At 42.8% G+C, this 17,419-nt stretch overlaps 1 protein-coding gene across 2 annotated transcripts in view; it reads right to left on the bottom strand.

Annotated features, from left to right (window-relative positions):
• ANO2 (anoctamin 2, calcium activated chloride channel) overlaps positions 1-17,419 on the bottom strand; it is a 316,751-nt gene that overhangs the window by 11,264 nt on the left and 288,068 nt on the right. For both annotated transcript variants that reach the window (XM_015559975.1, XM_015559976.1), the window contains 3 exons: positions 3,910-4,062; positions 3,504-3,556; positions 1,195-1,376 (listed from right to left, as the gene is read on the bottom strand). In XM_015559975.1, the coding sequence (XP_015415461.1) occupies positions 1,195-1,376; positions 3,504-3,556; positions 3,910-4,062 (388 nt within the window). The remainder of the gene's footprint in view (positions 1-1,194; positions 1,377-3,503; positions 3,557-3,909; positions 4,063-17,419) is intronic.

The raw sequence follows: 17,419 nt of genomic DNA, 5'->3' as shown, positions 1-17,419 counted from the left end.
TATGTGCCTTGTGAGCTACTTAAAACTGACCTCTATCTCTCCAGCCCTAACCACTCACAAACTCACCCCTCCACCTAAAAGACACGGCTCTCCCTTGACCTCCTTCTTTCCTGGACACCCCCTTTACCATCTGGCATTGCTCTTCTCATCCTGCTCACCACCCAGGCCAGCTTGGTCACATGAATGAGGAGTTTCAACTTTTCTACTGTTCATTCTTCAAATTCCACCTCCCTTGAAGCTTCCCCTGACCTCTTAAGTCTAAGTGAAGTGCATGGCCTCTATCCTCAGGACTCTCAGAGCTCCCTGTAGTGATACCATTGTAAATGATTAAAACTATATTTTAATTGCTTATTTACTTACTCATCTCCTCTATCTAGGCTCCTTGAGGGAGGCACTGTGTCTTATTCCTTATCACATAACCAATGCCAAGCCATTAAGGTTTCAAAACCAGTTGCATTAGTGAACCTATAATCCTCACTGGTACTGAATAAGGAAAAAACAATCAGATGTTCCAAAAATCATTTTGGTTTGATTCTGGAATGATCTATTTTCTGTGAATAAATTTTCTTGATAGAAATATAGAATATACTCCCCATGCATGCACCTATTAATAATTCTGCCAGTCAGTCACAGAATTTAAAAAGGGGGGTAGGGGGTGGGCACAATGGGATACTACACTGCTGTAAAAAAGAAGAAACTTTTACCATTTGCAACAGCATGGATGACCTGGAGAGCATTGTGCTAAGCGAAATAAGCTAGTCAGAGAAAGATAAATATCGCACAATCTCATTCATTTGTGGAGTATAATGAATAACGTAAACTAATGAACAAAAATAGATCCAGAGACATAGAAGCATCGAACAGACCATCCAACCTCAGAGGGAAAGCAGGGGAGGGGAGGGTAAGAGATCAACCAAAGGACTTGTATGCATGCATATAAGCATAACCAATGGACTTAAGACACTGGGGGATAGGGGAGGCTAGGGGAATGTCAAGGGCGGGGGGAAAAATGGACACATATGTAATACCCTTTGTAATACTTTAAGCAAAAAAAAATGAAATTAATTTATAGAAATTGGGGGTGGGTTAGGAGACAGAGGGAAAGGAGAATGATCTAAGTCTTGGTCATCCGGATAATTATTTGGATCTACCATTTCAGGTCCTTTGCCTCCCTCCTCCTCATCATTACTTTACCTGCAGAACTGAACATCCTGGTCAAACTGTGAGTTTTCAGGTTGTGTTCCCTCCTTCAGCTGACTGACGTTGAAAAAGGAGAGGGTGTGGTTGACAAAGCCATGCAGAGTCCCATTGTGACTATAGGAGTACTGGTACACAAGGCGGGGGATAAAGTCGGAGGTGATGGCAATGACAAAAGCCTGAGGAACAAAACCACAAGCACTTGAGGAGAGGTCAGGATGGATGCTGTCCAGTTGGCACAGGGCCCATCTGGCTGAAAGACTATCCCCTCATGGTCTCCCCATCCAGAGCTGCTGCTCTGATTGATGCAGAAGTCCTTATCTCTGAGCTCTCTGGCTTTTCCACCTTTGCCATGCATGTGTAAGCAAGTCCATAAGACAGTGGCTGTTAAGGGAGTAAATTACAACCACTGTAGCAAAGAATGCTAAGCCATTTGCACCATTTGGTGCTGGAGGGAATAAATCACCTCTGAGATAGTGGGTATTGGCCAAGCCAAAGCAGAGTGGACGATTTTCTGAGAAAATTACCAAGTGATGAAGTGCCACTTAAGTACAATGAGCAAGGATTCTGAATGACCAGGTACATCTGCTGCTGAGTAACACTAGAAAGCCAGGAATACCAAGGATGTGGTTCCACACTTTCCTCAATTTGACCATGACCTCTTGGCACTTTTTGGCACATTATATAATGGAAATGATTCTTTCATTCATTTTACTTAGGAAGAGTGAGACACAGAGGGTAAATGATTGGGTCCTCCTGGATGGAACCACACATACCCAGCATAGCATCTGGCATATCTAAGCACTCTATAAATGTCTATGAGCAAACCAAATGACAAATGAAAGATTATATGTTTGAATGTGGACATACTTTCTGCGAGGAAAATCTTAAATTCTTTTGGCAAGTGTTTATACTATATTCCACATCAACAATTAAAGCCCTTTTTAAAAAAATATATTTTATTGATTTTTTAAAAATATATTTTATTGATTTTTTACAGAGAGGAAGGGAAGGGATAGAGAGTCAGAAACATCGATGAGAGAGAAACATCGACCAGCTGACTCCTCAACACTTCCTACTGGGGATGTGCCCGCAACCCAGGTACATGCCCTTGACCGGAATCGAACCTGGGACCTTTCAGTCCGCAGGCCGACACTCTATCCACTGAGCCAAACTGGTTTTGGCTAAAGCCCTTTTTAAAAATGTAGTTTAGGCATTGTTTTCTCAATGTACATATGAGTGTGAATGGTCATAACCATATTTGAGAACGAGTGACCTACTTATAACAAGCACAGCTACACCTACTGAGCACTGGCTATCAGTCCTTTTATCATCTCATTTAACTTCCAGAATGATCCTGTTTGGTGGGTACTCTTATTCTTTCCCATTTTCAAAGATAAGTGAAAAAGTCTCAGAGAGGTCAGTAAACTACAACTTCTTTCCTTGTACTGTATAGGTAGAAAGTGCTTAGTACTCAGGGCCTCTTCTTTAGTAGACACAACTCCAAAGTAGTTATTGATCTATTTTCCAAATTGCACCTTATTTCTCAAAATGTGTGTTTCTTACATCAAACATTCAAAATGCAATGAGTTGATTCTCTCTGCCTCCCCTCACACCTCTCCAGCCAGTTTATGTGTTCTTGATATGGAGCCAGGTCTCACCTAGGATCAACGTTTCTCTTACAAATAGGCTATGGGTTTCTTGGTGTTCACTAAACTGGCTGATATTTTCTTGAGAGATGGAAGAGGAGGCCCTGCCTGATCACCATCCATACAGAAGGCAGAAGCAAAAGGAGCTGTTGGCTTGTGCCCAGAAGGATTTCCTTTGAAATGTGGACATGTCTGGCAAGGCAGTTAAGGAAGTCACAACAGGTAGGACCCCTCTTCTTCCGTATCCTATCTTCACCCACACAGTGCCATGGGGATAATTAAGAGTTCATATTGACAACCTGGAGGAACCGTAATTAGGAATTGCAGCCTGGGCAATGCTCCAGGTATTGTTTAGCTCAGGAGTAGAAAAGAAAGGAAAGAGATGGATAGATACGTGGAATTCTTTCCTCATTATTCTTGGCTCTGAGCAAAGATCTGATTTTGCCTCTTAAGGAGAAGTTTTGCATTGTGGTGGGTAATTACCCTCCTTTCTCTTAATGAAATTAACAATTAAGTGGCATGGTTCTGGCAACAGCATGATGAGTTAGAAGGTTTGTACACACTATTAACCAGGGACCTATCTTAAATAAAGCTCCAAATGGAAAAGACTGAGAAGTGACAAGGACTAGTTAGGGTGTCATGAACGTAAGCACTTACATTGCTGATAACGGAGAACTTGCCGATTCCGGAGAGAATGTCAAACCAAATCCCTGTAAGACAGAATGGAAGGCGTCTGGCTTACTCCTGCCCTTGGCCCAGTGATGACAACCTTGCGGCTCAGGGTGATGCTCTGCAGGCATGTTACTGGGGAAGGGTTACTGGGCCCCTAGGAGTGGGCTTGTCTGGAGAGGTTCAGGTACTGCCCTGTCTAGAAACCAGGGGTGCAACTGGGGGTGGATAACATAGCTTCTGAAAGCCTCCCAGTACCTGAATTTCTGAAGATGAGTATGAGAAACTCAAAGGGGTGAAGAGGCAAGGGCTTCCCCAACCCTATGGGTTCCCAACACAGTGAGAAGGTGGTGGTGGGGATGGGTTTTCTACCGCCTCTAAACAGGGGACATACCGATATCTTTGGTTCTCACAGCATCTGGCCGTCTCAGCTCCGTGACAAATTTCTTTGCATCCAGCCGCACTTCAATGACATTGTTGAGGAGGGCAAACACAGGTGCCAGAGGAAAGGAGGCCACAAAGAGGGTAACAAAGCCAAACTGGATGACTAAAAGAGAGGACAAGCACGAGAAGCTTCACCAGGGAGAAACAGGACATAGATCAACTCTGCCTTGTAGCTCACAGCCCTGGTGTTCCTTATACAGTCTCTACCTCGCTCTCTTAGGCTCCCTTTTCCTCGTGCCCCACAGTCCTGGGTGTTGCCTTCTCAGTCCCTGCAGGCCTACTTGTCAATGCTATCACCTGGGATCCAAGTGCTGTACTAGATAAGAGAAAAGGAAAAGTCTTGACTTTTTCTCTCCGTCATCCCCCCGCCTTTTTTTTCCATTCACTGATCCTGGTCACTTAACTTAGAGGTGACAAACTTTAACAGCAAAGGTCCAGAGAGTAAACATTTTTGCATTTGCTGGCCATCTGGTCTTGTCACAATGAATTAACTCTGCCATTGTAGCATGAAAGCAGCTACAGACAAAACGTAGACAGATGAGCTTGGTTGTGTTCCCACAAAACTTTATTTACAAAAGCAGTAGAGAAGGGGGCTGTGGTTGGCCCATGGGCCATGGCTTTCCAAACCCTGATGTAACTTTAAAAAAATCATCTCCCAAATTTGGCCTGTTCTTTCCATATCCATAGTCGCTGCCTTTATTTAGTAAGTTTATTCAATCATCTCACATTTATTGAGAGTTCACTGAATGTCAGGCACTGTGCCAAGTATTTAAGGAGGCAGAGGTCTAGTTCTGCCTTCAAGGAGCTGGGTGTAAGCAGAAAAGAGAAATGTACACAAAGACGTGCAACACGACTTTATGTGTGCCGAGGGAGGAAGAGGAATGTACAGAGACAGCAGAGCACAAAGGAGGGAGCATGCATGCCTGTTCTAAGGAGACTCTCCATATCAAACACCTACACTTAGCCTTCAAAGATGGGCCTGCAGTTCCAGCAAGACTGGATGAAAGAAAGCATTCCAAGCCCTAGTAGCAGCGTGAAAAGCAAGCGGAAGCAGCCTATGCCTGTCAGATGTTGCTGTTAGGAGTCCAGGCCCTCATTTCCACCTGGACAACTGCACCAGTCTCCTCACTGTGTCCTTGTCCCCAGTTGTTCTATGCTTCTATAGTCTCTTGGGTCCTGATTCTGTCACTTCCCTACTCATAAAAATTTCCCTTGGCTCCCCTCTGTTTACTGGATATAATCCAAATTTCTTATCTTGGAATGCTGGTACTTCACAGTTGGCTCCCAACCTGCCTCTCTAGCCCTGTCTACCAACATCTCCACCACAACCACCATGCTTCTGCCTTTTAGCACCCTGAACTTCTCGCCCTCCTGGTTTTTCCCTGAACATATTATCCATTGGTGCACAATAAGCATTCATTCATTCTCAAGCTAGAAAACTCCTATGCATACCCAAAACCATTCCAATGCCCACTCCTTGTACATGCCTGTTGCAGCCATCACTGTATGCTATTGGGATGGAGCTACTCACAGGTCTTTATTTCCCACTAGAAAGGGCTTCATCCATTCCAGATGCTCAGTACATATTTACTGATGCAAACACAGTGCCAGAAAATTAAAATCTAATAGGATTTCCCTATATACTAAGGGCAAGTTATTTAACTTCTCCATGTCTCAGGTATTTCTAATGTAAATTGATAATAATAATAATAAGGTCCACCTAATGGGGTTGTCATAAGGGTAAATGTTATTGCATATATAAAGTGTTTAGAACAATGTCAGCCACTTCATTACTCAATAATGCTACCTGTTATGTGCAATTTTACTCTAATTGGAATAAATATAAATACATAGAGATGGCTGTGATGCATACTGCATACTTCTATGCTAGATGAGCACAAACTTAAGGTAAAAGCACTAAACAAAAGTTAGAAAGCTGGACTGCTAGTCCTGGATATCACTGGCTGTATGCTCTTGGACAATTCTCTGTTTCAATGGACTTCAGCATCTTCATTGATAAATTGATAATAGTTTAAATTCCCTTCAGGTCTGATTTGCTATAGTGCCATGATTCTCATTCTCTTGGACAAGCTTCAAGATTCTAGAATATTCAAATAAAGAATGAAAAACTGGGATTCAAAACTAAAAAATAAAAGTTCACAGAGCGATAGCCCTCATCACAGCAAAAGTTTCAAGAAAGAAAACACATGGGGAACATTTGCACAACTGCTTTTGAATCAGCAGTTCACTTGGGCCCACAATGTGTGTTATTGCTCTGATACAGCCCTATCCCTGCCATTGTCCTTGATGCCCAATGGGTGCTCAGCAGGTTCTAGGAGGTTGACAGGTGCCAGTTGGTGGCAAGATGCACCAGAAGGCACAGGTTTGTCAAGGTTGGGCCATGGAAATTTGGCTTGGCTAACTTTGAGGTCAAAGGGGACTGGGGAGAGGTTGTGGAGGAGAAATCTTAAAAATCAAGCTCTGGGAGGCAGTTCAAATGCAGGGTCTATAGCAGTGGTTCTCAGCCTTGGCTGCACATTAGAATCACCTGGGAATCTTTTTAAAATCCTGATTTCTGGGCCTCATCCTCCGGAAATTCTATTTCTTTGTTATGGGGTGGGGCCACATTAGTAACAAAGAAACAGAATTTCCAGAGGATGAGGCCCAAAAATCAGGATTTTAAAAAGATTCCCAGGTGATTCTAATGTGCAGCCAAGGTTGAGAACCACTGGTCTATAGCATCTCTTAAATGAGACATTGCTGAGGAATTCACTTAGAGTCAGGGGTGCGGATAAGGGCAAAGGAAGTTAAGGGGAAAGGAATTAATAAGGAAAGCAAATCAGATGTTAGACTGGCTTTCTAAAACCTATAAAATAACTGTCTATGTTTATGTATATACATATAACTATATCTTTCTTTATAGAGTTCTAAGTTGATCTTGATTCTTTGGCAAGCTCTATAGTGTAAATGTTCTTTCCATAAGTGACTTCCTCCAGCAAAACTGTACAAACTCTTCAAAGCACCAGCAAGGGTTTGTCGGAGTGACTGATAGGGGTGGGGAAGGGGCAAGTTACTTCTGAGTGACCATAAATATATACAGCATGCCGTCATCACACTCATGCAAATGGCTCGAGGAAATCTAACATCCTTCCAGGATCATAGGAAAAATGGGACTCTCCACTCCTCTCCTTAGTTCACATGAACTCCAGAGGCAGACATGAGCTTTCTCCTCTGGGCTTGCCCTGATGGTCTGCTTTTCTATCTCCATAAACTCTCCAGACACAGGCTCTCTTTTGTCCCTCTTCGGTTGACACAAATAATTTCCAGTAATGGTTCAATGCTAATAGTGCTCACAAATTATCCCAACCCTACAACACAATGTCTATTCTCTTTCCCCAGCCATGTAAATCTATGTGTTAAGGACTGGACAACCTCAAGGGAGGGGGTTCAGAAAAGGCCAGAGGTGCTGGCCTGCAGTGATAGGACAGCCCTGCCCTGTCTTCTGAGGTCACTCCTCGGTCTCCTGGGCCAAAAGAAGCCACTCTCTGAAGATGTCCCTTTGCCTCCTTGGACTGGGTACCCTAAGCATTTCCACAAATCAACACAAAGAGGCAGAAACAAATAGGAAGTTTTGTTTTATCTCTTAGGGAGAAAAACAAAACAAAAAAACAACAAAACAAAAAACAAAACAAAACACAACCTTCTAGCATATAAATGCCAAATTCAAGACTCACTCTTGGTAGTCAAAGGTCTAAATGCTATATCAGATAGGCGTCCTTCGGGATTCAGTTCAGAGGACACAATGATACCGGCCTTCACCAACACCAAGATCTGCTTCTAAAAACAGCCAGCCTCCATTAGGATAAGAGCAACGCCGGAAATCCTCAGTGTACTGCATAATAGAAGCCAGCTTGGCTTGACCAATAACAGATTAAGCCTGGCCAAGTCAATTAAGGAAGAATCCATAGTTGATTTTCAACTAAATCTTTACAAAGCCTGTTGCAAAGTGCCCCAGAAATGCTGAGCAGGAAGCACAAAGGCTGGAAATACTCTTGGGCACAAACCCCATTGGTTTTCTCTCTCACTCAAGCAGCCAGGGGCCTTTTAAAATAACCACCAGCCCTATTCTGCCTGATGCTGGAGACAATTAAAATCTTGGCCTTGATTACCTGGGTTTAGGTTAAAATAACAAAGAGGAGGGGGTTAAACTAAACAAGATGGCATCCAGCAAGGACATTCCAGGACCATCTGCTTAAAGAAAAAGTATATATATATTAGGTAGAATAAAATGAACTGGTCAGGATTGATGGAAACGCTCTTGATGGAGCACAACTCTGATTTTTTATTCACTTATTTAAAATTCTTCAATGTAAATATCAACCTTTCCAACACACACACACACACACACACACACACACACACACACACACACGAGAAAGTCCAGATCATTCGTCTGGCATTCAAGACTCTTCGTGATATAACCCTAACTTATTTTTACCAGATACATTTCCTTCCCATCTATGCTCTGGTCTCAGGGCTAATATTTAGCTGCTATACTTGGAGACCAACTCTGCCTGTTTTCCAACCATTTCAAAATCATTTGTACTTCCCCAAACTCACCATGTCTTCCACATTTTCGAGCCTTTGCACCTATTACTACTGTCTGCAATTTTCCTTCTCTTTTTGTCTGCTGAATGAATTACTATTTATCTTTCAGGTTCAACCCAAATCTAACCTTCTCTAAAAAAACTACTCCACTCTAGTCCCTACTACATCGCCCAGTGGGCACCATGGCATCTCTTCTCATCATGCCCATAATTCCTTACACACATCACTCTATTTGTTTATTTGACTTGTTCCCTCGATGGTAAGTCCCTTGAGACCATGAACATATTTCATTCTTTTCTGAATCCTCACAATTTAGTGTGGCCCCCATCCCATTAACAGATCCCCAGAGGTTATCCTTTCATAAATGCAAACTTATTTTCACCAGCTGTAAATACAAACACACAAAAAAGCAGACAACTAAACTGAACAGAAAGCATTGCAGTTAGTGATGGTGAGGCGAGATAGAGATACAAGTACAAATATCTCCACACAGCAGTTCTCAGAACTGTAATTTGCACAGAAGACTTTGAAGAAAGTTAGAGTGAAAACAGTCAATTAGGAGAGTCTAATTCTAATAAAAATAACAATAGCTTTGTTTTTAACTTCCTATAATTTACTAAAAGCAACACAGTCTGCTGAAGGGGATTGGAAACTGGGGACTAAAGATTCCTCCCTTTCATGCGCTACTAATAAGCAATACAAGGGCATAAGTGAGGGACACATTGATGTGAGTTTGTCTTCTAACCCAGGAAGCAGATACTCAAAAGATTCAGCTAGACACAACCCATTAATATAAACACTTATGTTAAAAAACACAGCCAGGGAAGGTCATCACTATTTACTTCATCAGCCCATATTTCAAGGCTATGCCCAGTATAAAAAGAATTGCAAGTGTTGATTGACTAAGATAACAAGAAGAAAGGCATGAGCGGGTTCCTCAGCATGGTTCTCTATTGTGAAGGGAAACAATAGAAGTCTTAATAGAAATATAAGAGGGTTCTCAATATCCATCATTCACCATTCATTCATTCATGCAGTTTATTTATCCAACAAGCATTTACTGAGCACATTCTATATACTGGGCACCATGCTCATTGCTAGAAAACAAAGATGACTAGATTACTGTGTCATCCTTCCAAGAGCTCAGAGCATGCAGTGGGGAAGATAGACATGTAAACAAACCCTGCCAGGGTCATGGAGTTAGAATTCTAACAGCAGCATTAACAGAGTGCAGTGGAGCACTGGGGCAGGAGAAACTCATTCTCATCAGTGGGTCCATGAGGCTTCACAGATTCACAACCCCTGGACTTGACTTGGAGGACAAGTAAAAGAGGCACCTAAAGGTTTGCCATATGGTTGGTTGTTCAGATCTTTCCTGCAAATCCACTGATCCAAATTCACAAATTATTTAGGAAACAGAGACAATACATGGCATTCCTTTCAATCTGCATGGGATTTTATACAATGGTAGGTTCAATACAGAAACCCTGGAAGTCGTAACAGGAAGAAACATGCTTGAAATGAACAGCTTAATTACTACAAGTTTACTGCATACAAATCAATGTAACACTGGGATAGATTAGCAAGGCATTTTCTTCATTTCTCTGTGATTAAGGGAGACTTAGTCCCCACTTTTTCTTCACCCACACATAAATGGTAAAATATTAGCTTCTTCAGATGTAGAGAGGACCAATGACTTCTAAGAGTCCTGCTACTCAAGCAAAGTCTAGTTGTAACAAGGGATCTCAGGTTGACAACATGACATGTCTTGGGAGCCAGGGTAGAGTCATAGGAGCCTTCAGAGGTAAACCCTACTGATGGGTACAGAAAGGGGCAGGAGAATGTGGCTTTTGGCCACAGGAGGCTTAATGGCCTGGGCCATGGTCTTCAGAAAAATTTGCCCAGTGTTCCCCTTTCATGTCCTCTGAGCCAAACTCCAAACCTTTGGAAATCATGGAGCTGCATCTATCATGCCCAGGCTGCATGCTCCCTGGTTTATAAAGTGATCTTCAGTGTCAAGTATCTTTATCTCCATTTTACAAGTGAAAAGACTGAGCCTCAGAGAGGTGAAATATTTTTTCCAGGTCCACACACCTACCAATTGATGAAGCTGGGAAGCAAAGATAGTTTGTGATGTCAACCAAATTCAACGTTCTTTTACCATGGAAAAATGTAAATATTCAACCCTAACACAGCCGTGTCCCTTCCCCATCCGTGGTTACTCTCACATCTGAAGTTTCCTTTATTGGATCTTCTCTAATCTGATTTATATTCTTCTCATACAGATACTTCCATTCTCCAAAGTGTTTTTAGTCACTTATACATGTCTTCTATCCCTGCTGTTTTCTATGTCATTGCTCCCACTGGCCTGCATTAATGCCACCTCAAAAATCCAATATCAATGGACCTAGTTCAGCTTCTTAAAACTAGAGAGAATTGAGTTGGTGAGATCTACTGATACATTTCTGATTTCCAGAGAACAGCCTGGTAAATTTCCAATAAATGTTTATTGCGTGAACCAATGAATGACCTGCCTTACTCACTCTTGTTTACTTTATCCACCTATATAATGGGAATGTGAGGACCAGTTATTCATCCATCCTTCTTCCCATCCACCCATCCCTTATTACTCTCCCTTCTCCCTCTACTTATTTGGGCTGTGGTCCCAAATTTGTTCACTCAACCACTAACTGGGCATCTCCTGCATGTCAGAAACTTTCTGTGGTACACGGAGGGGTGTGGCATCCAGATATATTCTTTTAAGTATTTATGGGAAGAGGGACTCCTATAACAGATAATGACGAGCAAAGTATTCTTCAGAAGCCAAAGGAGAAAAATGCCTGTGACTCATGCTACTTCCCAGAAATACTGGAATGCAACCCTGAATGCTGCCTGAACTGCCTTTAGGTGCCATTTGGAGAAGATGGCAGATGCCTGATTATCCGGTAGGATGACTCAGTTTGTATAAGCAGAATGGCCCAAGGAAAGGAATTTCCTGGGTCTTTAAGTCATTGCCTTATAGTACAAAACTTGGAGTTCTGTGGACAGAATGTGCAGGCTTCAGTGCTAATGGTTGGGCAGATATTTTGGGATATTTTATCACATATAGCCAAGGCACACTTAGGACTAATTTTATATATTTAGCATCTTTTGGAAACTTGGAAATTACCTAGTGTGATCCCTACCACCCATAACCAAAGAACACTGAAGTTGGAAGGAATCTTGGGTGTCACCTAAGTTACCACTCTATCTGAAGCCCTTATATTCTTTTTTGAATAATAGGCCACTTTTACTTGATCATTTCCAGGGGAGGGTCCCTAGTGATGTCTGGAGCCAGCTCTTCACATTGTTCTTTATTCTCTGTCTCTGTGCTAAGTCACTGAGACTTTGGAGGTATTTGTTATAAAGCATTATCCTAGCAATAGTTGACTATTACATGGAATATTTTGCCTGAACTACCTAAACAATAAGTCCATTATTTTGAGTTGCTGTAGGAAAACTGCCCTTAAAACTAGAGAGAATTGAGATGTCAACCAAATTCAACGTTCTTTTACCATGGAAAAATGTAAATATTCAACCCTAACTTAATTAGGAGAATAGCATTCCCTGATTATAAGCACCTCAAAATAAAGAATATTGGCTTCTGGAGGCAGGAAAGGGGGTAGACTGTCCCAGCTAAATCAGTACAGTCAGGGTATGTGAAGAGCACTGATAAGAGTTGATGTCTATAAAGTCCAACTGTCATTTTGTTCTCACGGTCCTCACTAAAGAGTGACTTTTTTCATTCTTTCTGTGTCTTCCTTCTTCATCAAACATTTATTGAGCACCTACTGTGTGCCAGGCCTTATGGTTAAGTGCTGTGAATAAATAAGACACAAATCTTGCCCATCACAATTTAGTAAATAACAGGAATCTAGGTCATTGGTGTTCAGCTGAGAAGAACCAACAATTGCATAACTGACTTATCTGATAAAAGGGTGATAAAACTTTATCAGGAGAGTCTTTGGGAACTTGTCACTAAACTCTTCTTATAGGATTAAATTCAGGCTTGTGTTTTGGTGCCAAATCCCACTCTCTAAAATTCAACTGCTGCAAGTGTCCAGACAACTTTGCTAGCAGCTCTTAAAGCAACTGAAGCATTTCCTCTCATCGGGCCCTGAGGAAAACTCAAAACTAGGCTGTGAGGGGCTGTGGTAAAGCAGCTTTGAAGCCCCATTTTGGGGTTGGGGACAGTGATGATTAATGTCAAGGCTTGCTCCTGGGCCAGCATTCTTTTCTCCCCTCAGAGGTGGGGGATGGGGAACTACCATTGAAGTCCTTCTTAGTAAGCTCTTCAGGAAAAGGGTTTGATATTGGAGATTCCCTCGAAAGCTTGCTGCTCCCCTCACAGGTTTTTCCAGCTTAATCCCTCACTCTCAGGTTTCTCTTTGTCTGGAGCCAGCCCATCCCCACCAGGAATCCTGCCCAGAGGTAGCTCTCTACCACCAAAACCCCCTCCTCCAGGCTGAATCCCAGCCTAACCCTCCCTCCCAGCTTCCCCTTCACCTCATGGCCCCTCCCCCATGCCTGCTGGGCCCTGGGCCCTGGTTCCAGCACAATTTAGAAAAATGTAAATATAATACATCTCTCCCTGCTGCCTCCCTCAACTGATGACCTGCCTCACCATTACAACTGACAGGCTCGGAGTGGGCTCAGCGCACTTCCTGTCTGCATGGGTGGTCCTGGTGATCACGGGGAAGGAAGCTGACAGCTGAGAGCAGGGCCAGGGATCACCATGTCAGGCACACCAGAGGCAGTGGGCTGCTTTGGTTTCACTGCTCTCGTTTTTGCTCAAAGCCCAAGACAAGGGCCTTTCTGGAGTTGGGGAGGTCTATGTTGTTGGGAAGGAAGGAGAAAACTTCACTCCACCCCATCCCTTCAATGAAGCCTAAGTTCCTAGGGGTACTGAATGGTCTGTAGATTCAGTTCCATGAATGAGCCCTTGAGGTGACCTTAGGCAACTGGCATCACCTGCTGGGCCTCTTGGTTCCCAGGAGCATGGTCCAGCTGGTATGTAAAAATTCAGGTGCCAGCACTAGAAGAGACCCTGGAGGTCACCTGGTCCAGTAGATTGAAACTCTTTATTCTTGTCAAGATACTCAATGAAAAATGATTATGCACACCACTCACTTCTATTGGTGAAGCCATGATTTGAAAACCCCCTTGTTTTCTCACTCAAAAATAATCCAGGAATGTGAGAAAGTGAGGATGGCATTGGCACTGTTTTACTTTATATTTTAAAAATATATTATTAGCAGTAGTGCATTGCTTGTGACTTATTACATAATTGGTTATGATCACTGAACAGTGAGTTGCATCTCTGCAAGGAAAAACTCATCTGGTCTAATTGCCTGTACACTTGACCCTTGAATAGCATGGTTTGAACTGCACAGATTTTTTTAAACTCAATGATACCGATAAATACGGTACTATAAATATATTTTCTCTTCCTGATGATTTTTTAGTAACATTTTCCTCTAATTTACTTTATTATAAAGATACAGTATATAATACACATAATGTACAAAATATATTAATCCTCACCCGAGGATTTATTTTTCCATTGAATTTTAGAGAAAGTAGAAAGGGAGATGATAGAGGGATGAGAGAGAGAGAGAGAAAGAGAGAGAAACATTGATATGAGAGAGAAACATCCATTGGTTGCCTCCTGCGTGTGTCCTGAGGATCAAATCTGCAACTCAGGTACATGTCCTTGACCAGGAATCAAACCTGTGACCCTTTGGTGAGCAGGTGGATGCTCTAACCACTGAGCACACTGGCCAGAGCTATGTGCAGGTGGGTGTTTTTTTTATTGTGTGGGGAGTCAGTGCCTCCAATTCCTGCATTGTTCAAAGGCCAAATATAATGTCAAGGAGGAAAATGAGCCCCAGAGAGATATATGACATGCTCAAGATCACACTGATCGATAAAGGCAGACCTGAATTAACACCCAAGTCTCACCTGACAACCTGGAAAAATGAGAAGGAGAGATACTGATCTTCCCTACAGTGATCATCTGAAAATAAAAGGAACTTTCACTTTGAAGACACAGGGTGCAGAGAAATCAGAAGTAGTGGTATAATTACTATCATCACGTCTTAGTATTCCATGGGATAGCAGAAATGAGTGCCTCCAACTAAATTTTGACATGTGTAAACTCAGTCTTCATTCCCACCAAGCTGTTTCCCAGAGCTGCCACCTATGAGCAGCATGGATGGGTTCACATTACGCCTTCTCTTATTTCCCTAGCTTCCTCACTGGAAAGGAGTTCATTAATAGGCCTGCGATGGGGGAGGGGAAAAGGCAGAAGCCAAGGGCAAGGAAAAGATAAGAGGAAGACTTGAAAGGAGGAGGAGGAGGCAGAGAAAGAGAAACAAGGATAACCACCATTCCTGATAATCCACTCCCTGGATTAGCAGCCCATTAAATGAGAATTGATGTCAGCCTCACTAGAAGTGAGGTTGTTTATTCAGTCCTGCTTTACTGGTTTACCCAATATGTTTCCAGTGCCCATGCTGTGGCAAGGGTTGTGCAAGGCCTTGCAATTGGAGGAAGCTGCCTTCGGGAAATTAATTACCAACAGGCATCACTGATTTAGGAGGCAGCTTGTCTGAAATGCTGTGGAGGAGGGAGCTGAAATACTGAGGACAGGGAGAAGGGTGAGGTTAGGGAAGGGAAGGCGCTTTGGGGAGGAGGAGACAGAGCTGGGTTTGGTCATGTGAACGGGAAGGCACAGGGAATTGCAGGGCAAAGGAAATATGCAAGATCAGGCATGGAAGGCTGTGGGTAAAAAAACGGTCCATGAGGTTCATTGTGGCTGGATCTCGTATCCATAAAAGGGCCTAGGGTTCAATAAATTGACAGGATACCCCACGAAGGCCTTGTTAAGGATATGAGACTGGAAGTTTCTGAACAATGGATGATAAGACCAACCCTACCCTCCGAAATAATAAACAGGGCAGTCGTGGGATGGTGGTTGCAAGTGACTGTGTTGAGGGTGTAGCAGAAAAAGCAGCAAGTAGAGGAGGCTAAGAGGCTACCCACAGGAGCAGCTTCTAGAGATATTCCAGGGGAAAGACCCACCCACTGGATGGGACTGTGTGGAGACAGAAAGTGAAGAACAGTGATGTGGAGATTTCTCAGCGAGGGGCCTGGAGGATGGTGGGGCCATCCTCCAGTTATCTGGTAGATAACTCAGAAAATAGTCACAGGAACTAAGTTTCCAGTCAGGAGGGCTGAGACATGTTTTCCCAGAGATGGATTCTTTTCCTGGTCTTGTCTAAAGTCCCAAAATAGGCCTGAGTTGATGGCTGGGAGAGGAGCCTCTTGTTTACAGACCTGACTTTGTGCTGCTCAGTTGGAAGTTTCTAAAACCTAAGGTTGTTCAGTGAGTGGGTAGTTACAGGCCAAAGGCACACTAGAGTGGCCAGTTCTCTGTCACATACCTCTGCTCGGTCAAATGAAAGTTGCAAAGACCTAATGTCTTCGAAGCAAGCAGTTAGCTGCATTTTTTCTATGACAACCAGGTCCTTTCTTGTGACTGTCTGCCCATTTCTCTCTGCCACTGGATCCTAAGGGCCTGCAGGGCCTAGACGAGCCGTGGGCAAACTAAGGCCTGCGGGCCAGATCCGGCCCATTTGAAATAAACAAAACTAAAAAAAAAAAAAAGACCGTACCCTTTTATGTAATGATGTTTACTTTGAATTTATATTAGTTCATACAAACACTCCATCCATGCTTTTGTTCCGGCCCTCCGGTCCAGTTTAAGAACCCACTGTGGCCCTCGAGTCAAAAAGTTTGCCCACCCCTGGCCTAGACCCATTTGTTGCCTTGGCGTCCTCAGTGCCTGGCACAGGTCCTGACACACCATTACCCTCAGGAATGGCTTAGAGGGGCGGTACAGAGGGAAAGACTTGAAATTGGAGTTGAACTTAAATCTGAGTCTGAGTGAGAGCATTCTACTCTGTCCACTTCCACTAATGACTTGATCCTTGAAGGCAAAGGAGCAAATTAAAACCAGAAGCGACTTTTCTTTGAGGGAAATCCTGATAATAAACAAGGCTTACTTTGTTCTTGGGAGATGAAAATTGCTGCATATTAAAAATACATATAAATATGTTTACGGTGAAAAGGAAGGCTGGCCCAAATATCATAAAGTAAAGAGAAATTGTGTCTCTATTTCCCTGCTGCTGAAGGAGGGGGAGTTAAAGAGACATTAATTCAAGAAATATTTTATTGAGCTTTTACTATGTTCCAGGAACTGTGCTGAGTGTTGTAACTAGAGAGGAATAAAGCTCAATCTCTGCCCCTAAAGCACTCACATTTTCTCTTATATCGAAGCAAATATAAGAGAGGAACTGAGGATGGGAGAACCAAAAATGCTTCCAAGAGATATGTTTGAGTCTGCACAGCTCAGCTAGAACTTGTTGCAGGCAGATAAGCAAATTCAGGCCTAGTAACATGAGAAAACCAGATGTAAATATGGGGCATCATGAAGAACATACAAAGCAGGAGCCAGTTCATATTATGCTAGGAGACTTGAATTTTATCTTAAAGTCAGTAACACTGAAGGGTTTTAAATAGAAAAGATAACATGCTCTGGATTGCATTTTAGAAAAGTTATTTTTAAAAGTGAGAAGGAGAAGGGGAAGAGGGAGAGAGAAAGGAAGCTGGGAGATAAGTTAGGAGGTATTTGTAGTAGATCAAGGAGGAGTGACTTCAATAGGAATTCAAAATTCTTAGTAGAGGCAAAGTTAGTGAGGTAAGGAGCCATAAGCAAAACAAGACTCAGGATCATACTGAGCAGGCTTTTC

This window comes from Myotis davidii, unplaced genomic scaffold, assembly GCF_000327345.1.
Source record: "Myotis davidii unplaced genomic scaffold, ASM32734v1 scaffold13, whole genome shotgun sequence".
Classification (NCBI taxonomy): Eukaryota; Metazoa; Chordata; class Mammalia; order Chiroptera; family Vespertilionidae; genus Myotis; species Myotis davidii.
Note: the sequence above shows the minus strand (reverse complement) of the source record. Positions and strands in the feature narration are given on the sequence as shown.